This window comes from Pholcus phalangioides, unplaced genomic scaffold (genome assembly GCF_987345545.1).
Source record: "Pholcus phalangioides strain wild (caught in Gottingen) unplaced genomic scaffold, Ppha-v1.0 ptg000011l_1, whole genome shotgun sequence".
Lineage (NCBI taxonomy): Eukaryota > Metazoa > Arthropoda > Arachnida > Araneae > Pholcidae > Pholcus > Pholcus phalangioides.
In genome coordinates, this window is record NW_028301604.1 from 47,210,001 (window position 1) to 47,236,058 (window position 26,058).

The 26,058-nt window shown below is 37.2% G+C and overlaps 1 protein-coding gene across 3 annotated transcripts in view; it reads left to right on the forward strand.

Annotated features, from left to right (window-relative positions):
• LOC149080494 (uncharacterized) overlaps nt 1–22,772 on the forward strand; it is a 79,842-nt gene extending 57,070 nt beyond the window's left edge. For 2 of the 3 annotated variants that reach the window (XM_089239590.1, XM_089239591.1), the window contains exon 3: nt 22,494–22,772. In XM_089239590.1, the coding sequence (XP_089095716.1) occupies nt 22,494–22,742 (249 nt within the window). In that variant the 3' untranslated portion in view covers nt 22,743–22,772. Of the gene's footprint in view, nt 1–5,762; nt 5,999–22,493 lie in introns of those variants that run through there. The other variant, XM_089239592.1, reaches the window with a different exon arrangement.
• The last annotated feature ends 3,286 nt before the right edge of the window (nt 22,773–26,058 follow it).

Genomic DNA, 26,058 nt, shown 5'->3' on the forward strand with positions numbered 1-26,058 from the left:
CATCTCCGTTGACCGGACTCTATGGACTCGTAACTACTTGTCATCAAGAGGACTGATTGTTTGTGGACTCACCTCAATCCCCTTCGAATTCCCAGACTCGTGAAAAAGGTGATTAACTTTTCAGTTCAGAATTCTTTGTTAGGAAACCTAATAAATTATTTGTTCATTGTCAATGTGTCTTTGCCTGGTCACTTGCAGCGACACATACAAAAACCCTTAATGCAATGAAAACGTTGCAATATCAGAAGTTTATGATAATTTACACAAAATATTTCAATTTTTTCTGTGATTTTGAAAAAAAAACCTGAAAAATATTGTATTGAACCGATGTTTATTTGTTTAAAATTTTTAAATTAGAAAAAAAACATTGATTACCATTATCCATAGCAACCGCAACATTTTGGCACGATATCTTAGGAAATTCCCCCACCAATATATCACTGTCCTGCTTTTTTTGTTACACAATTTTATATACACTGAAGAGCCAAAAAAACTGGTTCACCTGCCTAATATCGTGTAGGGCCCCCGTGAGCCCGCAGAAGTGCCGCAACACGACGTGGCATGGACTCGACTAATGTCTGAAGTAGTGCTGGATGTAATTGACACCATGAATCCTGCAGGGCTGTCCATAAATCTGTAGAAGTAAGAGGGGGTGGAGATCTCTTCTGAACAGCACATCCCAGATATGTTCAATAATGTTCATGTCTGGGGATTTTGGTGGCCAGCGGAAGTGTCTAAAGTCAGAAGAGTGTTCCTGGAACCATTTTGTAGCAATTCTGGACGTGTGGGGTGTCGCATTGTCCTGCTGAAATTGTCCAGTCCGCCGGAATGCACAATGGACATGAATGGGTGCAGGTGATCAGACAGGATGCTTACGTACCTGTCAGAGTCGTATCTAGACGTATCAGGGGTCCCATATCACGCCAACTGCACACGCCCCATACCATCGCAGAGCCTCCACCAGCTTGAACAGGGCCCTGTTGACATGTAGGGTCCATGGATTCATGAGGTTGTCTCCATACCCGTACACGTCCATCAGATCGAAGCAATTGGAACTGAGACTCATCAGACCAGGTAACGTGTTTCCAGTCCTCAACAGTCCAATGTCGGTGTTGTCGGGCCCAGGCGAGGCGTAAAGCTTTGTGTCGTGCAGTCATCAAGGGTACACAAGTGGGCCTTCGGCACCGAAAACCCATATCGATGATGTTTTGTTGAATGGTTCGCACGCTGACACTTGTTGATGGCCCAGCATTGAAATCTGCAGCAATTTGCAGAAGGGTTGCACGTCTGTCACGTTTAATGATTCTCGTCAGTCCCGTTCTTGCATTATCTTTTTCCGGCCGCAGCGATGTCGTAGATTTAATTTTTTACCGGATTCCCGATATTCACAGTACACTCGTGAAATGGCCGTACGTGAAAATCTCCAAATTTCATCGCTACCTCGGAGATGCTATGTCCGATCTCTCGTGCGCTGACTATAACACCACGTTCAAACTCACTTAAATCTCGATAACCTGCCATTGTAGCAGCAGTAACCGATCTAACAACTATGCCAGTGTGACGGTGTTGACTGAGGAAGGGGCACAAAAAGGAAAACAATTAAATTTACGATTTAGGACTATTTTTGCATTGTGTTTTGTGACGTCCGTCAACAAAGAAATTGACCATTGAAAATTAATAGAATTCACACAAAGGGGTTAGTAATAACAAATTAATTTATTCAATTAACAATTAAAATAAGAGCTATTCAAAGAGGAGATCCTTATCCAACATGATATAACGCCATCAAAAATTCATGAACTTGACAGGCCGAATTTTAAGTGATTAATTATCTGCATAGAAATAAAACTTAGATTATTTACTGAGAGAGATAATTCCGAGACTATATTTATACGGCACTCACCACCAAATCTTTCGGACCCATCTCAATCCTGATCATCCATGTTCATCACCAGAGATTCCCTCTTTCGTTCTCCTCTCACCTCGACTCTTATCACCTCCTTCACGACTACGGGGAAAAAGACCCCATTTTTAGCAACGTGTCACCTTATATAGGCCCGATGGTACCAGCGGTTCCTCAGAAGAATTGCTTCTTGGAACTCGCCTGTTCCCTTCATGTCAGCGGCTCTATTTTTTCGAGAGACCGTCGAGGCACCAGAAACTGTAACACCGTCTGCGTCTCGCAGTGTTACACCAGACACTTGTTGTGTTATACGGTGCTGCCGACCGCAGCACCGTACTCTGATTGGTTCCATATCTCTTTATTTGCATACGCATGCCTCTACCAGTTTTTTTGGCTCTTCAGTTTATATTCTAAGTGACAACATTGTCTGGGAGAGCTGTTATCATTAACTTTGTGAAAAACATAAGTTAGAGGCCTATGATCACTGTAGATCATAAATGGTCTGCCTTCTAACATGTGTCTGAAATGTTTAATAGAACTATAAACAGCAAGCAACTCACGATCATAAGTACTATAGTTCTTTTTAGTTGTCGTTAACTTTCGAGAAAAAAATGAGAGTGGTTCGACGACACCATCGGAAGTTTGTTGTAAAACAGCTCCGAGAGCGAAATCTGATGCGTCGACTGTCAACGAAAGATGAGCATCATGTTTAGGATGAGCCAAAAGCGTTGCATTGGTAATAGCATGTTTACACGTTTCGAAAGCAGTAATAGTTTCCCCGACCAGGCGATGAGAGATTTGTCTTTTTTCTTCTTTCCTTTGCACAAATCGTGTAAGGGAGCCTGGTCAGATGCTGCGTTTTTTAAGAAACGGTGGTAAAAGTTGAGAATTGCTAGAAATCTTCGAAGTTCATCAACCGTTTTTGGTTGCGGATAATTACAAAGAATGTCGACTTTTTCTGGCAAAGGAGAAATACCATTGCTGTTAACCAAAAATCCTAAGAACTCTATCTCAAATTTCCCAAATATGCATTATCAGGATTAAGAATTATACCAAAACTGTTTAAACGTTCAGAAACCAATTCTAGATCTTTAAGATGTTCTTCTTCTGTTGCTGATGCAACTAGTACGTCATCTAAATATGCATAACAGTTCAAGTCTCTTAAGACAATATCTATGAACCGTTGAAATGATTGTGCCGCATTAGACAATCCAAAACACATATATAAGTACTCATAAAGTCCGAATGGGGTAATAATGGCAGTTTTTTCAACAGACTCGGAATCTAAAGGTATCTGATGATAAGCCTTAACCAAGTCCAATTTAGAAAAAATGTTTTTTCCCTGCAGACCGTAACTGAAATCATGAACATGTGGTATAGGATATCTGTCTGGACACGTTATAGAATTAAGTTTTCTGTAATCCCCACATAAACGGTATTCTCCATTACGTTTAGGAACAATGTGTATCGGGCTTGCCCATGGACTTTTTGAAGGTCTCAGTATGCCCTGATCTATTAGTGTTTGAACTTCATGCTTTGCAATAGCAAGTTTCTCTGGAGAAAGTCTGCAGGCTTTGGTAAAGACAGGAGAACCGGTAGTAGTAATGCAATGTGTAACGCAGTGTTTTTTAGAAGTAGCCCCAAGCATAGAAGGATTCGTTAGATTAGGAAATTTAGATAAAATTTTCAAGTAGGGTGAATCTCCACAAATGGTCTTTAAGCCTAATGTAGTGCAACTGTCCTTGCTACATTTGATTGAAAGGAAAGTCAAACTGTCAATCAAACGAGACTTTTTTACGTCAACTAATAGACCATAATGTTCTAAGAAATCAGCATCTAATATCGGGCGATTAACATCAGCTATAACGAAGGACCATCTGAACAGTCTGCATAACCCTAAATCCACTGATAAAGATTTGCAACCATAAGTAGAAATTTTAGTATCATTAGCTGCGTATAGCGAAAAGTTTGTATCTGCTGCTTTATGTACCTGTGTATCTCGTGCGAAAACCTAAATACTAGCGTCTGTGTCCACTAAAAAACCAGTACCGGATTTTCGATCATGAAAAAAAGGTGAACTAAATGCTGGCCATCACCTGCTGTCACCAAAACAGATGGGCCAGTTAGTTTTCCAACCAATCACAGGATTTAATGCATTTTGATGCTTTTCGACCGAATTTAAAATGGTACCAACAATAAAGTTTATGTTTGGGTGTACCATCACCACTAGACCTCTCTCTAGACCAAGAATTTGAACGATGCCCCCTCAATCAGGCAGCAAACGCACCACACACAGTGGGAAAAAAAAAAAGGCAGCAAGTCACATTACGAAGCCAGAAAGAGTACTTGTTTTTGTCTGCGAGTTCGTGGCTGTCAAACATCTGCTTTATGCGGGTCACCAGTACTGTGGTGATGCTAGTGCTGGTGGATGTGTCGTTATTTTGGAAACATACTGAGTCATGACTCCTTTTCTTTTTTAAGTTATTTAATAGAAGAAATGGAAGAGAGAGAGATTTTTACAACATGTTCGGTCCACAGTTGGAGCCAGACTGAACTCCAATACAAGAAGACACTAGATAATGCCTAGCTAGTGAGTGGCATAAAAAACATAATAAAAATATAAAAATTGCACAAGACAAGCAGCACCACAAACTGAAAAATCAGTAGAATTTTTTATTTGAGATTTTGAGAGAAGCGGGTGCAACAAAGTTAGGTCTGAGGAAGTTCCAAAATTTGGTAGGATTTGTTTTTAAGTAATTTGGTAAAGCGTGGGATAGGTACTTGGACTTTTGGGTGGAGATGAGGTTCTTGAGACACTAAGTGGAGGTCGAAATTGAAGATTCTGGGTGCATTCGATTTGTTAAATTAATAATAATAATCCAACAGTTAATAATATTATAAAAATGTAATGCAAACATGTAAATATTTTTTGAATGAAAATTCAGTATCACATTTTTTTTTTTTTTTTTAAGCGTGCTTGACCAACGAGAGTAATTTTATTCACAGGTCTTGCTTTGTACCTTGATTTTCTTCTTTCTTTGGAAAAACTAGGTAGATCTATTCAATTTCAACCCTACGATACAATGAATATCTAGTCATAATGGCCAGATTATAAGGAACTACCCACTGTGTATCTTCAATTTCCTTGAAAGAAATAAATCTACCTTTCAGGTCAGGGAATTTATAACCATTAAAAGTAGAATGCTGAAGATATGAAACGAGCGTACTTATAATAGTAAAAAATTAATGGAATGGTTTATGACTAGCAAATTTTTATTCAAATAAATAAGGAGGATAATTAATTCAATGATAAGGAAAATAACTTTTACTTTGTAACCAATTTGTACCATTGTACTTTGATTACTTAAAAAAGAAAAGGATGAGATTCATAGGAAAAAGAGTGGATGACACCTTTCTTGTTGAGGGTAGGGAGTCTCAGCCACCTCGTTGGACATTTTGCCTGTTGTGGTATTGTATTTGTATTTTTGCTCCCAAAAAAATATTTTAAAAATACACATATTCTAAACACTGCACTATGCAGCAATTTTTAGAACACATGAACTAACCTTAAAATAAAATTTTAACCTGAAAGCAACACATTTTCTACGAAAACAAAATATTTTCCCCAAAAAACCCGGAGGGGAAAATGGATATCTACCCGGGGAGCAAATTTGGCAACCCTGGCACTACTGTATATGCATAATGATGAAACAGTGATTCAAAGAAACAGAAACTACATCATGAAAAAGACAATGATTCTGAGAAAGTCGCATTTCAACACAAAATTATACATTATCAACATATAGTACATCATATTATCGTACAAATATAGTGACTATTTTCATTCTCTGTATTTCAGAGCGCTATTGACCCAAGATTATAGGCTTTTATTTCATCCACCTTTTTAAGGGCAGTATTCACAGTGCAGTGGATCAAACCATGGATCGTCTAAACCCTGGTTGGGGTTCAAACGAAATTTGGTATGCTTTTTCAATCACCGTCCGTGGATTAAGCGATCCGTAGTTCAGCTGGCGATGTTCGCTTGGCCGCAGTGGGCGACAGAATTGTTTGATGCTGATTGGATTGTTAGATGAAGTAAACGACTCAACTATGAAATTGCATTATTTACCTTTTGGGATTTTCGTGGTTTTTTTTCATTGAAAACAGAGGTCGCCATACACTTTTTTTTAATCTTTTTCAAATAACATATAGTAATATGAACACTTACTGGGGTTATTATTTTCTCAAGAAATCACTTTTGAAGCCATCTTTGGGTATCACAGCCAAACTATTCAATCAATATAAATTTCCTTATTTATTGGTAGCTAAAAAAGTTAAATTAATATGGTCTATAATTTCACTGATTATACAAATTTTATAAGATTTTTTTAAGAAATTCTATTAAAATCTGACGTTTTATATCCATTTTTATTTAAATTACGGGGGAAAAAACCTGAAATTTCGATGCTCCATCAAATATTTTAAGAGAGAATGATTATCATAACCATTTTTCAATTAAAGTAGATCCCGCTTAGTACGACTTATTTTAGTGGTCCCAACTCTCTATAATATTCAAGATTTTTTTCCCTGTTTCAAGCGTTTTTCCGCTAATGGCTTTTCTTCCGACATGACGATTTTTTTTTAATTTTTTGAAAAACTGTTTTGTGTACACTGCACATATGTTAAGATATAAATAAATCATTAATCATCCAATAATTAATCATTTTGAAAAATAATGTAAGATCTGGACGAATCCCTTCAAGCTATGTATTTAAAAGCTATATTTTTTTGGTGATTTTTTTCTAAATATATGAAACTAAAAATGGAATTTTATAGCATTCATAATGAGATATGTAATTTAATATTGAAACTATTATAAATTTTATCATGTTTTGATCATAATAACATACCAAATGTACTCAAGATTGATAGTGGAGATAGTATATAAGGAAGGCAGAGTCATGTCTAGCGGTTTACAAGGTGTGTAGCCCATTTGCCCGGTTTGCAAGAAGACCTGGGTTTAATTTCCAGTATAGACAAAACGACTTTTCTTTTGGAGTTCACTTCATCATAATATGCAGAAAAAGTCTATTTACTTGAACTCAAGATAACTTGAACTTTTGACATAAATAAATCGCAAATTAAAATATGCCAAAAATTGGTTCATAAAATATAATGACCGGAGACATTATTCTGTTAAAAAATGACCACAAAAAATTTATGAAACAATTTATATTTATATATAACATATATTTACATGTGCAATATTTTTATATTTTTTAAATCAGTGTGACAACATGCTCATTAAAATTAATATTTTCTTTAGAAATGAGCAGTATTTATTGAAAAATTTATGAAGTTGCAGACACACATGGCTCATCCTTGTCTTCATAGCATTCGCTTGATAAATTCTTATGTTGATGGTAATATATTCTTTTGATGGTGTTTAGGTGATCAATTTTGAACCTGTAAATTTACAAACTTTATTTGATCTGCAGGGAAAAACCATACATGCTGTATAATTACACTTATTGTATAAAGTGGAAAGAAACAAACAAAAATGCAAAATCTGTAGTTTCTTTAATTATTTATTTCGTATAAAAAGAAAAATTTATATTTTATACACGTGAAATTCAAAAATAGTGAGATCATCACCATGGTCCCCACATCCTTGAGCAGGGCCCCTAGGCTGAAAACTAGGCTGATGAAACAACAGGAGCATTTTTTTTTCATAATTATTATATATGTATATCAGCAATGAGATTTTTTTTTTCGTACGAATGTTAAATTTTCGACTTTGACGGGAAATCAAGGCATCATGACGAGTACCATTATTCTGTCAAATTATTTATCATGAAATTTGCTCATAATTCGATATCCGATCATATACTTTATTATAATTCCACTAGCAAATAAAGTTATTTATTGGAATCACAAAAAATATCGTCACTCACCTTTTTTTCAGCACTTGTCGGAGGGCTTCAAAAAATATCTGCAGGCTGAATCAACATCCATAACCTCTACCTCAGAGAAGATTGTGATTCGATATGAGAAAATTATTGCTTCAAAAAATAGTTGTTTTATTTTCAAATAAAGTATTCCATTCCTACAATCTCGAAATAACTCAAACAATGCAGATGACGGCCATTATTTTTTGTTTATGAGCACTCACTGTGCTCGTTAGATAACTCACGTTAGACCGTGGTTCGTCTACTGATCTACCAAATATAGTGGTTCAGATCCAGCTGCCAAAACTGGTTTTTAAGCCATGGTTCAGGTGCGGAGAATACCATTTTTGAAGTGAACCTCACTGTAACCTGCGATCGTGGTTTAGACCATGCCGGTGAATACGGCCCTAAGAAAAACTCTTCCATAACCCCTTTTGTGTTTTATCTTGGGTTTTTTGGGGCTCAAAAGCTCAGAGCAGTTTTCCACCTTTTCTTAGTCTTTAACACTGTCCTATATACAAGCTAGTAGCTCTTGCCAAGGCACCTGCAGATAACGCAATAGCGGATCCAGGGAGGGGCAATGGGGGTGATTGCCCCCTCCCAAGAGCCTTCAAGCAAACACAACTCCAGTTACCTCCTTTTTTTTTTCTTTATTAATCCTTAAATTTTTTTAATTTCTTTTTTTTTCTCAAATTTCCTTTCACTAAACTTTGTGCATTCTAAGAAGTTCAACCTTGAGCTTTCTTCTGCTGGTAAGGTAGAAAGAATAAAATAGCTTTAGCCAGAGGAGGGTCAATTGTATTCCTGCCATACTGCCAAGGTTCTATAGGGATTCCATGTAATTCGGCCATCACGCTCCCTTTTTGCTGCAACATAGCCCTAGTGCCTAAGGGCAGGTGTAATTTTTTGCAAGGGAGAGGGGTAAATGGCCCTTCAGTTTTTTGGTAATGCACAATAAAGCACAAGCCATCGAATAAGATGAATCATTGTTTTCTAGCCCTTGTTATCCCCCTTTTTTTTTACTTCAGTCCTGAAATATACAAGCTTGACATGGACCAAAAAATAGCCATATCTTCAGAAAAAAAAGCTATTTTCGGTAAGTGAAAATTGTAAAGTTTTAAAATAAATGGGTTTAGAAAATTCTATTACTTTTTGTAGCACATCTGGGGTTTTCCCACAGAATGAAGCTGCATTCGCTTACGGATTCACTGATAATGACATTAACAGGGGGCCCTCACAGGGCTCAGGACGATTCTCATCTTTTTTTTTTTGATTTTCCACTTTACAAATTCACTATACCAGGGCCTAAAAGTATGCAAAAATCTCAGCAAAGCCCCCCACAAAAAACCTAGCTTAAAAGCCCTTCTGCATAAGGTTAGCATTTGAATATAGCCTATCTATGAAAATATAGGCCTCAGCCCTACACATCTAATAATTTAAAGCATTTATAATTTGAAATCTTTCAGGTGCGAATAATAAGTACCTAAATTAAATGTTATAAGTGGATCCTGCTTATAAGGCTTATCCAAAAACCATCATAAAAGTCGCAAGGAGAAAATTGCTTTAAACAGGAAATATTAATATTTTCTCATTTAAAGTGTTTTTCCACTTACAATGTCTTTAGTCTGAGTATTAGTTGAAGATAGGACCAAGAAAATTAATCGTACCAAGTGGGAAAAGGGTTTAAGACCAGTGCCGCAACCAGATGCTTGGTCAGCATCTTGGTGTCCCTTGTAATGTTAAAGGGCAGGTAAAAGGTTGAAATTCACCTCCCCGTTCCAGCTCTTGGGATACCAAACCCACCTCTTCCTCCCAAGTTTTGGCCGTGAGGAACATTATAAGCGGAATCTACTATAAAAAATTGATTACGTGGTGTTGAATGTTCTGCGGGAATTAAATTCAATCACAAGAATAATCTTTTCAGACAAAAAAAATGAAAATTAATATATTGCACTTGATAATCATAATTATTAGTGAAAATCATTGTTTTGCATGAAAGTAAGTTTTTGTTATTTAACGAATCTGTGGCGAAAAAATATGTTTTTGACAACCATAGGCTGCGCAAAATTGAAAAATAAATTTATTTATCGTGCTGTTCTAATAAACTATTCTAATTGTTTATTTGAATTTCATTAGGAAGTTTTTTACTCTTAATTTTTTCTTAATTATGCACACAAATTAGTACCCACATATTTTATTCAAATATGTGTCAATTATTTCTTGTTATTGAAAATGGTCTATGCTTGTTTCAATAACTTTTCATATTTAAAAAACATGTTCATATTTTGTATTGACTTCCTGCTTGAATACGCAAAATTTATTATTCAGTATTTTGTGTATTTGTTTCTCCAAGATTTTATATTTCCTCATTAGTAATTCTCAGGAACTCCTAAGGTGGTTCCAAATTAAAATTTTCATCCTTTTTGAGTTGTTTATTTGAAAGCAAACGAGAGATTCAGGTTTGAAGATTGAGAGTAATTTTGATGTTCAGTCAGAAACGCATTTACGGTTTTGCTGCCTGTATAGGCTACACGAATTTTGCTGCCCTTCCTCCATTCTAGTCTAATTTTCTTGACTACTCTTTCCATGAATTCTCCTTCCTATGTTATAACCTGCTTACCCCCCCCCCCCCAACACACTCCTACAAGTACACCTGTGTTAAAGTCACTCTTTTAGTCATTTACATGCTTGCACCCTGTTTTGGTCATGGTTTTGATGCTGGTTTTGGTCACTGTTTGGCTACTTACGCACTCTAGGCTAGGGTTTTTCAACTGGTGTTTTGCAAAACCCTGTTTCCGTGAGAGCATTTTTAGGGTTCGGCAGAATCAAAAGTGACTGAACCCTGACAGCTTCAAAAAAAATTTATTACTGTTTTACCTGAAGTAATTTTTTATTTTGGTTTTTGTTGAAAACGTGTATTTAAAAAAAATTGGGATAATCGACCAGTAGGAGACAAACAGTATTCATGTTGGGGCTCTTTTCTTTCCATTCTCACACACAAGTCCCTCAGACAATAGAGCCAAGAAAACTTCCTGAGAGAATTGCTGGTATTCCCAAACCTCCATGTGGATTTTATGAGGATCTTCCTCCAAGGACGAGGATGCCAAACTTTTAAATTGTTTCTTTGCATTCTGTGCCCCCCGTCTCTCTTCCTTTTACGATCGCCTTTACCACAAAATGGAACCGCATTTATACAACGTTCAAGAAACCATGCCAAAACGTTGTATGAGGGTGGAAATCGTGAAACTGAAACTTCTCTTAAAATGCTCTCCTCCATAGACCTCAAAGAAAATATCACAAAATTGCATTTTGTTTGTATAATAACCGTTCTTGAGAAAAATTACACAAAAACATTAAATTTTTCAAAATCATTTAATAACTTAAATAACTGTAATTCGCATTACATCACCGTTGCTTAAATATTTAGTATTTTTATATTGTTCTCTACTGAAGATTTGAAAGGAAAAAAACGTAATTTTTACTTTTTTAAAAAGGTTTTTTTTTTGTTTTCCATATCTAAGCAAAGCAGGTAATACATAGAGTCCAGCTCTTTAAAAGAAAAAAAAACTAAAATACTTCATCAGTGTTTCTCAAACCATGCATTGCAGCTCTTGGGGGGCACCGCCAACCTTTGTCAAGGGTATCGCTGCAAGCTGTCAACACTACTGATTGCCTCTTTAGTGCTTTGAAGGGGTTTTTTAAAACTATTTTCTTGGTGGAGGGGGTTTCAACTAGAGGGTCTGCTGACCCGAGCGCCGGACCAGAGGGGGCATAAATTTCACCATTTAACCTCTCCTTCAACATTGAAAAGGTTGCCAAAATGTATGCTTGCCTAGGGCTTTTCTGGTGATAATATGCAATGGAAAACTATTATAGCGACACATTTTTGTAATCCCTAATAATCACATAGATTGAATGTATAGAAATGATAATTTTTCAAACATTTGGAAATCGAGTTGAAGTGAAAACGTCAAGTAATTGAAGTTTTTGCGAGTCCTAAATGTCCTGTCTTCTTTTTTGCTCCCGTCCTCGTCTGTGAAGGACTCTGGTCATGTGAACCACATGAGAAGAACTCGAGACAGGCATTGACATTGAACTGCGTTTTTTTCTGTGTTCACAGAAAATTTCAGGATTCTGTACTCCAGTAACACATTATGACTCTCAATGTCCAATCAGTGCTGGTCATGTAACATCAAGTGACAAGCAAACATTCAGTATGTTGCAGAAAGAAAAATAAACCTACATTTGGTCAATTACTTAAAACTGACCTTTTCATTTCATGTTTTCTGTTTTTATTTATTTATAAACTCTCACTACAGGCATATGTCCAATTACAGTGGAGTGAAGAAAAAAGGTAAAAACAAACATAAACAGCACATTGCAATACAGAAAGGCAAAGAATAATACAAATAATAATGGCACAATAATGATAACGCAAATAAATATAATACAAATAATATCATATGTGTATATAACAAAAGAAAAAAGTTTTTGCTCAAGTTGGAATTTTTCGCTCCTCTGAGACCACGATTTCAGTTTGTGCTGAAAATAATTTATATAATCTTCATATTTACTATAGCTGGTGTTGATTTGGCACACTGGACCAGGTGGGGGGCGAAATCACGCTTTTTCTTCTTTTGACCTCTCATTATAGGCCTACATTTCGAATGAGAATGGTGTATGCCAAAATTCCTACTCAACCCAGCCGACCAAGTACAGTGAGTAGTAAAGTTTTTTTCTCTTGTTCTTTTTTTCGTAATTGATGATATTTATTTATCATTAAAGACCATTATCCAGGGTCGTAGCCTAACATTGTGAGAAGGGGCAAACATGATTTTGCCGCCCCCTCCTCTTCCAATTCCGATGATTTTATAACAGTATTTTTGTTCTTTCCTGATATCTGCCGGCTCCCTAAACTTTGGCACCTGGGGCACTTGCCCCCCCTCTAGTTCCGGCCCAGATTTCATCAAACATTTTTACTATTTTCTTGTTCATTTGACAGCTTCTTGCATATCATGAATTTTAATGTGAATACGTGAGTGAAAAATCAGTAATACTTGTGTATCAGTTGTCATGATTGAAAAACTGTGGGTATTTTTATGGAATACTAGTTACATAGCAGTGAGTTATTGTAGCCCAGGTCGATAAGATACTCGCAAACTGTGCCACAAGATTCTCATAGATGTCATGTGTTTGATATTGCAGGGGTCTGTCCAGCCGGAATTTGGGTCCGGAAAACGGACCCTTCACAAAATTCCGGGGCTAAAAAAAGGATGTTTCACAAAATTTGGAGGATAATAAACGGATCCATCACAAAATTCCAGAAAACGAACCCTTCATGAAAATTACGTCGTAAAAAACGAACTTTTGCGACTGCTGTGCGACAAAATTCTTATCAGTTATGACCCTAGTCGTAATAGAAAGCCATTGATCTTTTTTTTTAAGCATGCATTGTTGGCCCAACACCACCACCCCCTCCCCCATAGATGAGTAATCTTATCTATAGAAGTTGTTGGTTGGATACCGGGAAACATGACCTTGAAAAGGCGACCTTGAGAGGGCTTTCCTTGTTTCTAGTCTTCTGGTTAGGACATCCCGCTGGTTGACCACGGATTGACCGCGTCCGATATTTTATCGCACAACCTATGCCATTATACAAACGCTTTAGCCCCGCACTTCTCAAATGGCCTTTGAATCACAACCTCTTGTTAGTCGTAAAATCGGCGTAGTTGATGCTTATTGTAGAATTGGATTTTTTATGCACGTTTTTTTTCCTGTATTGCGCTTTCATTTTTGAAAATTTAATATGAAGCGTGGTCGACCACCAACAGGTGGAAATTCAAGGAATAGTGATTACTACATTAAAAAAATACGGCCAACTGACGTTCGGGGATGCAGCTCCATAACATCGTTTTTTAAACGAGGATCTGAAAACGTCACCAAAAAGACGTCAGATACAGATAATTCCAATTGTGCTAACCCGGAAAAAATTACTGAAACATTGCTTCCTTCATCGGTTTCGAACCACGCTGTCGAAACCTTGGAAACGGCGCGATACATTACCGATTTATCGGAGGCGCCTAAAGACATTACCGATTTATCGGAGGCGCCTAAAGACATTACCGATTTATCAGAAGCGCTGAAAGACATTTCGGATTCTTCGAAAGACATTGCCGATTCGGCGGAAGAGATGACCGATTTATCGGAAGTGGCGGAAGACATTGCCGATTCGTCGGAAGCGGCGGAAGACATTGCTGATTTATCGGAAGCGCTGAAAGATGCTACGAATTCGTCGGTAGAGCCGGATTTTAAGAAAATTTCATCTACAGAAGCTAGAAAAATGGGTCCAAAAGTACCGAATTTGTTGAACATCGCACGTTTTGAGAAGCTTCACAGTTGGCTATGTTACAGCATTTCTGCATCTGGCTTTCTTTGCAAAATATGTTCTACATTTTTTGATAAGGGACCCTGGATTGACCAAGGGGTGCAATTTGGTGATCACCCAACACGATGTGTCAACAAGCATATATATAGCCAGAAACACAAACAAGCTGTGAGTGCATCAAAAACTAGGAAAATGATAATAAAAATGAAATAAAATAGGAAAATGAGGTTGCTGTTTAATTAGTATTACTTTCACTGCTATTTTGAACGTTTTCACAAAAATAAGGTACATTTTCACAAAAACAGGACCCTGTGCAAAAAGTCTGGACAGACCCCTGTATTCTCTTGTGCTTGCCAGTGTTTTTTCTGATACAAGAACTATTACAAAAACAGCGATATGATGATCAAACTGCACGTTGCTATTGAGGAAGGTCTGCACACCAAACGTTTGGCGTATGGACCTCTCGGTGAGAAACATAAAAAGCCTTTCAGAATTGGCTGTGAACTATATAAGTAATGGTCTTAATTAGTCCTATTGTGCAAGAAATGAAGGTGGTGGAGAAAAAAATGATTAAAAGAGTGTGTTTTTTGTTATTCTGAACCTATGTGTATAACTAGGATGACCAAATGAAAAAAAAAAAAAACACTGGCATTTTCATTGATGTAGGGCCTACAGCTCATGTTACGGTAATGAATTCACGATTTAAAAACTTCACAAAGTGAGTTTTTTTCAGCAAAAACTAAGATTTTCACTAAAATATAGGATATATGGTCACTGTGTAACTCACAAATATACAGTATACGTATTTTTAAACACTTTTATCTCTACTACAAACTTTAATTCTTGTTCCGAGAGAAAATGCAGAATTTAGGACACCCTGTATATTGAAGAAATATTCAAAATTTGTTAAGTGTGCACGGAATAGCCTCGCAATCATTGTTCTGACTCTGCTCTGTCAAGTGGACGGTATCTCAATAAAGTTCTCACTCGTTCCATACCACTTTTTTGTCCTTGCCATTGTCTTTTTTGATTCAAGAGAACTATTACAAAAACAGTGTCATGATGATCAAACAGCACATTGCTATTGAGAAAAGTCTGCACACCAAACGTTTGGCATACGAACCTCTCGGTGAGAAACAGGAGAGCCATTCGGAATCGGCTCTGAACTGTATAAGTAACAGTCTAATTAGTCCTATTGTGGAGAAAATGAAAGTGGTGGAGAAAAAAAAATTAAATGAATTTTGTTATTCTGAAGATATGTGTATAACTAGATGACCAAATGAAAAAAAAACTCCATCAATTTCTGTGATGTAGAGCCTACAGCTCGTGTTAAAATAATGAATTCACAATTTAAAAATTTCAAAGTGAGTTTTTTCAGTAAGCTTGGTAAAATCAACATTTTTACTAAAATGATGAAATAACCAAATATTATAAAAAAAAAATTGTGTCCCGTAAAATATGGGTCATATGTTCACACTATGTGTAACTCACAAATATATATATTTAAACAATTTTTATTCTTATTACGAGTTTCGATTCTTATTCCACAGAGCAAATAGAATTTTGGTACACCCTGTATATTTAAATATTCAAAATTTTGTTAAGGGTTCTATGGAATAGCCTCGTAATCATCAAGGGTTCCGCACGAGCTTTTACGTTGGAAAACCTTGCCCTAGACCAGTGGTCGGCAAACTCATTAGTCAACAGAGCCAAATATCAACAGTACAAGGATTGAAATTTCTTTTGAGAGCCAAATTTTTCAAACTTAAACTATATAGGTACACTAGCTATAATACCCGGCGCTGCCCGGGTTTTCTTCAATGAGGCTTTTTTGGATCACGTGATATCTCCTTCTCTTTTTCTTGAGGGACATACAAACCGCCCCTTGCATGTAGAGGAAGCAGTTAAAGAGTGAATTTGGCGCCCCTTCTGGTTCAGCACCCAAGGCACTAGACCCGCCTGTCCTCATTTCCAACCAAATCTAATACAGTATCTCGTACTACTAAAGACATGATTATCAAACATTTCCTGTTAATTGAGCATTCATCGCACTGATATAGATTTTTAATAGAATCATTTTTCATCCTTTAAATCAAAGCATTGATATGTGATGTGGAAAATGATGCATCAGTACTTGGACCAGATTTTGACCACATTTGACATTTTAATGAAATGAAACTCACAGGGCACTTAGATATGCTACACATATTAGTAAACAGCTCAGCAAACCATGCATTGAAGATTATTGTTTAGATGAAAGGGGTTTTGAAACCAACTTGATCGATGCTCTTCTGGGCATTCAAAATATACATGCACTATTAAGGAATCAAAAAAATATATTTTTAGTTTTACTGGCACACAAGATGGTAGTAAAATATTATAAAGCACAATGGCAATTGATGGTTGTTTTGTTGATTGGTAGAGGTGCTCACCTCAGCAGTGCAATGTCCTGAAATCCTGACCTATTCTACTAGGTTGCTTCAGATCAACAAGAGAAGTAAAGAGGGCCCGGGGCCTTACACAGGACCTACCTTTAAGGGGGGGGGGGGTACAGGGTAAAATATTTCCTCTCATCACAAGCTTTCAAAAAACATTTTAAATTTACAGAAATTAATGAAAACAGTACAGACATTTTTATACAATATTTCATTAAAATTATTTGAATTTAAATTTTTGAATTCAATTTTCATTTCTTGGAGGTCACGAGGGGGGTATAAATTATACAATATATTATATCCCCCACCCGCATATCTCTTGAGAATGGGGAGGGCAGCCCCCTTGGTTAATAACGGTACTAATCTAGAAGGTTTTGGTCCAGTTTACTTGATTTTGCTGACAAGTGGGGTTGGGGAGGGGTAAAAACCCATAAAATTTTGCTTAAGTAATACTTGAACGGTCTATAGTTACGGCCCAACCACTTCCTTCTGGAACTATTTTAACTTTTCTCCAGCTCGGAAGGTTTCAATCTGTTGTTTACACTTTTCTTACGGTGTTTAAGCCGCTAAATTTACGGTTCGAGAGTAACTATTCCCGCTCCTCTGTGATTGGTCGAGTTCACTAGGGAATGTCGGATTTTTAGCCGCTAGTTAAAGAAGTATCAAACCGTTGTAAAGGCATATACACGTCTGAAACGCATTGCTAGGGAACCACGGTAACCAAAGTAAACGTTCGGAAAGTGATTGTTGAGGCCCAAAAACCATTGTTGCCGGACAGTTTTTTGCCCATTTGGGGCATTTGCCCTGGTCTGACGAAATTTTAAAGTAGCCTATCGTTCAAGTCGGGTCTCATTTGGTATATATGCAAAATTTGGGTACGATCGATCTAAAATTGTAGATTTGTATAGAGAACATACACAGACACACACACATATAGAAAATCAATTTTATATATATAGATTGTTGTTAACTTAATTAAGGTACTCCTCAGCTGGCCTTTGCTATAAACGTCCTCGATCTGATTGAGGTGCGTTCGCTGAGGTCGACCTTTTCCAACTCTCCCATCCACACTTTTCTTGTATACTTGTTTTGCTATCTCCTTTCGTTCATCCTCTCTATATATCCAAACCATCTCAACATACCTTTTTCAATCCTCGACACTGCATCTTTCGCTTCACAACGCTCCCTAAAATTAACTTAAAATTTTCTTAAAGTTTATTAAGTTATTATTTTACTTATCTTACGGATATCTGGCTCCCTTTCAATTCAATTCTATTAATCACATCATAAAACGTACATTGGCAAAACGAAGAAAATCCATCCAAGGGATTGTTGTCGATCCATACTGGTGGACATGATTATTATTGAGTTAATCCCTTCTCTGGGAAATGTGCGGAAAACGGATTCACTGTAAACTCGTCCGGCGAGATGTTAGCCGGAAGACGTCGTCGATGAAAGCCCAAGTGGGGCAGAGGCCCCAGGTTTATCGTCTTCGGATGGTCGCCCCTTGTGGATTGCTTCAGCAGCGATGACCGATGTTGGATGCAGAGAGGTGGCCACGGGAGAATCGTCATGAGAGGAGGTGGCCACGGGAGAGTCGTCTTCAGATGTGTGGCCCCTGGTAGATCGCTTTTAGCAGTGTTGACCGATGTTGGATGGAGAGAGGAGGCTTAGGGAGAACTACCAGACAGAGGCTTAGGGAGAGCCGTCATGAGAGGTCATGTCCAAAAGCATCGTCTTCTATGATATGGCAGAGTAGAGAATGTCGTTCCTTAGTATGGAAAACATTAAACATTGCATGCCACCCCTCCCCATGCTCTGAGATGAGACTCGTCTTTTGCGTCTATCTACCCCGAGTACCTTAGGAAAAACGTCTCGTTTTTGACAACTTTTTCCCGAACTTCCCAGTTTCGACCCACATGATTGGAATGTGGGTCGCAGAAGTTTCACATGACAGCAGCGTCAGGCTTTCACTCTTTTTTTTTTTTTCCGGAAAAAACCTGTGAACAAAATGACTCGCTTGGGAGGGGAAGAGAGTGAGAACAAAATGCGTGTCTAAACATGATTTTGCAAAAATCGGTAATTTTTTGTGTGCCCGCACGTGGTATTTTGTGGAAGAGCCACACGTGGCTCGCGAGCCGGGGTTTGCCGATCACTACCCTAGGCTATGAAAAACGTGAGGGTGAAACATGTGTTCAGCCCTGTAGTGATATTTTCTATTATAAGGATGTTCTTTACTATTCATGTTTACATCATCTTTCAATGTCATGTTTACCGTACAGAAACATTATGTGGGTTCTTTGTGATATGGGGTCCTACAGGACCTGATATAAGTTATTCTGCAAACATTTCAATTCCAAGAAAATCCTGGTATCATACTTTGGAACTGTTTATTAAAACTTTTAGGATACATTGCTTGTACTAAAAGAATATAAATTAGATCTTTCTAAATTAAATGAGTTAAATGTGTAAAATGTTTTATAGCGATGTGATAATCAAACTGGTGTAGATTTCTCTGAATCTTCTATTGAAAATTAAAGGGCTAAACCAGGGTTGGCAGGTTTTTTGACGCATGGCAGTTTTGGCACCATGGTTCGAACTATCACGCCAAAAACCTCAAATATTGCTTTTGAATATAAAAATTCCCATTGGAAATACTCATTAATTGTATGTATTGTTCAAAGTGACTATGTTATACAAAGAATAAATACTTCATGTTGTTGTAAAATTTGCTACTCTACAGAAATTTTTTCTCTTATATAATATACAATGTGAATAAAGCATAGCATAAAGGCTGAAGGAAAAATTATGTAATGATTTGATATTATTCAATTCAAGATGATTCTTGACCTTCCAAAACTTCAACTGCTTATATATGTGTAGCGATATAAACATCTGCTGTACTCTTTTCATAACAGCTAGGTGTTACTGAAGGTTTCCGATTTGCTGACCATATGACAAGGGGGGGGTTTGATGATGCTTATATCATCAACCAACCCTTTATGAAGATAGGAAATATTCTTAATGGCATCTTATTCGGTGCGCCAAAAACGGAGAAAAACCTTTCGATAGTTATTGTGCACCTGAACTAACATTCTCAATATTGATGTTCCCTACAGAGCCACTTTAGTGATCTCTAAATGTTTCACGGATCCTTCAAGTGCTCTGGAAATGTGTCCGGGCCGCTTAAGTGCTCTGGAACTGTGCCACGTATCACTCAAGTGATCCGTAATTATGCTACGTATCACTTATCTGGAATTAATTAGTTATCTGGGAATGTGCCGCGGGTAACTTGAGTGATGTAGAACTGCACTGGGGGCTGTTTAAGTGCTCTAAAACTATGCCACATGTCACTCAAGGGATCTCTAAATGTGCCACGGATCATTTAAGTGTTCTGGAACTGTGTCGCAGGTTACTTAAGTGATCTTTGAATGTGAAAGTGATCTTTAAGGCCTACTTCAGTGATCTGAAAATGTGCCACGGGTCATTTAAGAAATTTGTAAATTGCTTATAATAACATATAAGGGTTTTTTCTTTCGAAATTTTAATATATTTTTTAAATTTTTTGCATTCAAAAAAATAAATTTTTGATCGTCGGGAGTGGGGGGCACGAACCCCTTCATGCTCTCGTGTACGTCTGTGATCCCACCAATATGCGTTAGGAGGGGGGGGGCAGTGATGACGAAATTTTTCTGACAAGGGGGGTCAAAAATGGCTAAAAATTTGCTGACGTAATACTCAAACGGCCCCTTGGTACAGTGCCTTGCTTTTTCGCCCTCAGCTACAAACTTGTTTTGTAGTTTTTTAGAGGCCTTTCACGCGGATGCGGAAGAAGTTTTAACAATTGGAATATACTGAGCCTTTCAGACGAGCCGAAATTTCCCCGCACCTTGGAAATGTTCATGCGGGTCCTGACGTTGTCCGCATGCGTCAAAACCTAAGTGCGGGCTCCGCATCCGCACATAGAAGTTTTGACAATAGGTTTATTCGGAGCTATTCACACGATGCGGAGCGAATTCGTCCGCACATTCGGCTACTTTTTAAAGATTTTGCAAGGAATTTTTTTAATTATTTGCCATAAATACCCTTAAAAACACCATATGAAGGTTCCCTGTTCATCAAATATGATGTACCCACATACGTCTACCCCTCCGTTTCCTTCTGAGATGGAGATACAGCAACTTTAACTGCCTTTTGTCCATATTTCACAATTTTATACAATAAAACCTGCCAACAACGGCACTGACGGGACCAAAATTACAAGCTGTTCTGTTCATTACGAATATTTAATTGACTACATACTTTAATAACCTTTAAATTTAATTAAAAAAATTTAGTTTTTTTTCTTTTAAATATTTAAAATTATTTAAAAATATAAATATAAGAAATTATTTAAATATATATTACCTTAAGTATATATTTTTTTAATCTTAAGTTTTTTAAATTTAAAAAGAATACTTTTATTAAACAACGTTATCCACGTATGGCATTCACTCAGGGCCGGATTAAGACGTGTAAAGACCCTAGCACTTGAATATTTTTGGTGGTTTTCCGGATACCTACAAGTATATTTTACTCGATATTCAGTCTATAAACTAAAAAAAAAAAAAAAGTGAAATTTTATGTTGCAGAAGTGACTAATCTAAGGACGGGACTTCACTCTAATAGGTTTATGGAAGTTATTTTATAAAACTTGAAAAAAGCAACCAATAAATTTATTGGTTGCTTTTTAATTTGCTTTTTAATTGGTTGCTGCATTGTAAAAGAATTATTATAAAATGTTTATAGTGTAATCTGGGCTTAAGGCGAGATTACACTATAAAGTTTTATATAAGATCTTTTATAAAAGTTGAAAAATTCAACCAATAGGCGCATCGCGGTTGGAAGCAAATGCAACCGGTGATCTTATTGGTTGAATTTTTCACGTTTTATCAAAGAGCTGTTACAAAACTTTTATAGTGTAATCCCGGCCTAAGACAGAATTGTGATGTGAATATTTCTAAAGACAGACATTTTGAAAGTCTCCTCCCCTTTTCCCTTTTTTTTCTACTTGCAAATTCTTTGATATCTCCTGAATGTGTGAAAGGGTATGAAGATCCGCTCCGTGTGAAAGGGGCCTTACTTGTTCTCTTCCTCACTTCTATGTGCAGTATATAATAGGATTACATTATGAGTGTGGGTATGCTGGGAGGAGGGGGGGGGGTGAGCTGAGGAGAACTGCCACCATATCGTTATCTCGTTGAGATATCACGATGGTGGTGAGAGAAGAGAGGGGGGAAAACACACAATTATAGTCAACTATGCCCTTCATGATCAGGAAAAAAAGAGGTTGAAGAAATTGATGAATAGAATTTATTTCACTGGCATTTGTCCCTGTTCCTAAAGAGGTTAAACATCTTTCTCAAACATAACCTCTTTTCTATAAGTAATGTGTTGCAAAATGAAACACGCATCAAAATAAATAGTAATTTCAAATTGCAAAAAAAATTTTGATTAACAAGCTTTGGAAAGATTCGTAAAATTTTCACCGTTTAGTTGATTTTTCTCAGTGAAAAAATCATCTGATTTTAACTAGGGGATGCAAATCTATCTTCCTATTGAGATTTAGATTCTGTTGATGGTTTTTTGCATGCATTCTTATGCCACTTGGTGATAATGTGTGGCAGTTCATGGCAGCTACACTAAATTTTAAAGGGAAAAATTATTTCATAAAACTTGTGTTCCTCTCGTTTTGTGTTGTACCATTAAAATTACTCCCAAAAATGTATTTTATCTAACAGTATAAGAGTCAGTACTTAGTTTACTCTTTTTTTTTTTTGTAGGTTATATTGTTTGAATACTCTGTAGATTCCGGGGAGCACATGTTTTGGTCTGTTGAGCGAGGATGCAGCAAAGTTTGTCACGATGGCTGCAGTGTTGTTGGTGAAAGAGTTAAACTCTATCTTTGCAGGTCTTGTTGTACGGGATACCTTTGTAATGATATAAACCACGGACAGAAAATATTCAGTCATGAAATGAATTATTGCATTTTTCTTTTTAGTGTGGTTATTTCATATTTTCAGCTGTATTAAACATGATTAAAATTTTTCTTTTAGAAAGTTTGTTAATTTGAACATTGTCTTACTGAATTTGGATTAAACAGAGTGTATCATGAGTAAAAGCCACGAAGTTAGAAGGTCATGGAATTTTTAGCGAACCGATTTTCCTGGAAAGTTCCTGTTCTTGATTTTATCACCAAAAATCATAGCCTCTTGGTTTCCCATTGCCCAAAATACAGATGTGCCAGCTCTCCGGATTTTGCGGAAGACAACCTTCCCCCCCCCCCCAATTTCCGAAAAAAAAAAATTATTGGCAATTTCTTCCTATTTTAGCCAAAAATTAGATTTTTCTAATTTGAGTGGAAAAATTACGAGTCGATTACTAAATTACGTACGATTTCCAAACGTCACGTTATGGCGGTGAATGGTTGTGAAAGAAAATACTGGTAGGAAGGTACACGTATATGTAGTGGTAATGTTGGGTAAAAATAACCTTCCCAGTTATCCCGCGTGTTTATCAGAAAATTGTTGGTGATTTGCAAGTTTTTGGTGTTCATGAAAAATTGAGTCTCCTTTGGTTAGACCATTTAGGGTAGGGGTCTTAACGTTTCACGCTCGAGGGCCACATAAAAAATTTGTCGCGTTCCGCGGGCCATTCATTAACGGCGTATGGGAGTGCCCGCCCCCCAAAGACGATCACAAACCAAATACACTTCAAAATATTTGAAAAAATTTAAACATTCAATTAATTTTAGCAAATTTTGAATTATTTTAAAAAAACATTTCAAATTATAGTATCAAAAGATACCTTTGTTGCTATATTAATACATTTCTGTTACTTGAAAATGCTTTTGAAAGTTGGTAAATCTAAATTTTTCTCAGAGATTTCTTGTGCCTCCAATCAATCTCAGTGTGTCCCACCACCCTGCGAAAGGTTGATCCTACGTACGCTCAGATACTACAAATTAAAATGCGACGTGTACTACATATTTTATGATTGCATTAGGTAACATTTTCGTTTTAAAAAATTAAACTGAATTGGGGTAAAAACAATTATTTTAGGTATTTTTTTTATATTGTATGAAACAGAATGAAAATGGATGATTTTTGTTTATACATGTATATGTTGAATTAATTACGAACCAAATAAAAAACACTGGTTATATATACTTACATTACGAATGCGAGTGAATGTAATTTCTAAATTAATGCGAAACTTGACATTGTTTTTGCTTGACTAAAGCTTCAATGTTAGGTAAAATTTGTGTTGCTATTCGTAAAGCACCCTCCAAATGCCGATCAGTCAGGCTTGTTCTAATTTGATTTTGTATTCTTCATTCGACTAAACTGTTCACATATGTAAGTGCTGCCAAATATAGAAGACATGAACAATGCATGTTTGCGTACTTCTGGATACTTTTCTTCGGACACATACTTAGAATAAAAATCAATTTAGAAGAGTTGATCAACTTTGCCCAAGAATATTAAGAAGACACCAACGAATAAGGCAAATACACGAAAATAAAAAGTCCTAATGCATTTCAACACCAATGGGTGCCGTCTTCAAAGGAAAATATAACCACTAGTCACGCTGACCGAGTTTCCCACTTGGGTTGAAGGGGTTTTTTTTCGATATTTTCATAGAAGAAAGATGGGTGAAAAGAAAAGTTGAGAAAATTCCTGAAATAAAATAATTATGAGAGCTCGTGATGTTAATCTTTCACCAAGATATTCCCCGCTTCGACTAGGAATTTATCAATGATGGCTCTCCTATCTCTTCGAGAATTCATTTTCATGATGTCCTCGAAGCAAGTTTTAGCAAATTCGAACATCTCAAATGTCGAGTTGTTACTATTTAACGAGTCCGTGTCCGACGAATCGACGCTGCTGTCTGCGGAAGAGGCCGTGGGTGTCTCGGCGTTTTGCTTGGAAGCATTCACGGGCAACGGGCTGCTCGAAGTTGTTGGCATCGGAGAAGTGGAGAAGTTTTCGCAGAAGTCCGTAGGGTGGGACTTTGAAAATTTTTCGGGTCGTTGCTCTCGATTTTTGTCAGAGTTTTGCTGCAAGTCGGTAGGCTTTGTGCTAAGGTCCGTAGTGTTGGACTTCTGGTTGAGTAGACACCGCTTCTTTTTCAAAGTTTTCTACCAAGTCGGTAGAAGGTGGAACGCTGAGGTCCGTAGAGTTGGACTTGGTTTTTTTCGCCGCTGTTTTCGGGCGATTCCCATCGTGATTTTTCCCGATGTTGGTCCAAAGTCTTTTTCGACGAGCTATTTCTGTTGGACTCTGCTTTTTTGACACTGGTGCTCGGAGTACGCGAGTTATTAAATTTTTCCCAGACCGCACGAGGGAGGAACGTAGTGTTGCCGTAATTTTTTTGTCGATTTGGAAACGATGAGATTTGGAACTAAATCCTTGGGCACTTGTTTTTTGCGCCTTAGAGCCGAATTTTCGGCATCAGCTCTTAATTTTTTTACCGCTTCCTTGAAGGCGACACAGTTCCTAAAAGAGGCCGGATGATTTTTGCCGCAATTCACACACACTGGCAGATCTTTTCCAGTCACATTTCCACACGGCTCGTCTGGATGGGATTTTACGCACTTGATGCACCGCCGGGGGAAATTGCATTCTTTCACTGAATGCGTCCATCGTTGACACTTAATGCACCTTTTGGGCTCAGTGAGGCTGGCCCTTTTTTGAAGGGCAACACAGATACGATGGCGTGTCTTAGCCGACGAAGTTCAGAAAATTTTCTGGTTTTTTCGTCCTTCGGGATTGTAATTTTCCAAATAGCGAGTTTGGCTGTTTCACGGCTTCGTCGCTGAGATGTAAGTTGGAAAATTTTTGAAATTGTGAAGCCCTGACTTTCAAGTTCTTTTTTGATATCCGTCACTTCAGTGGCAGCGTTTAGGCCTTTTAACACAAAGTTGGCTGTGCTCTGCTTTTCCTGCATGCAATTCAGAATTTCGACTCTGTTTTTTCGACAGAAAGTCAAAACAGCATCATGATCGTCAGCGCTTCGCAAAAGTATCTTGTAACTATTATTTTGATGTTTTACAACGAACTCTTGTTTGCAAACTCTCTAGATAGATGGAACCAGTTACCATCATATCGGATTTCAACTGGGAAGATTTCCGTCGAGCGTCCGTTCCCTTCCGGAGCTGGGAGTGAGTCCTCGTCGGGGGATCCATGACGCCGATTGATCGGTTTGAATCTCCGGGGCGGGTCTTTCCTGAGTTCCCTCGTACTGTCAGGAAATTCCGCCAAGATTTTGTGATATTCCGAAGTTTTGGAAATTACCTCAATGAAATAGTTTTCAGAGTTATATTCAATTTTTTCAATTTGCGAAAGT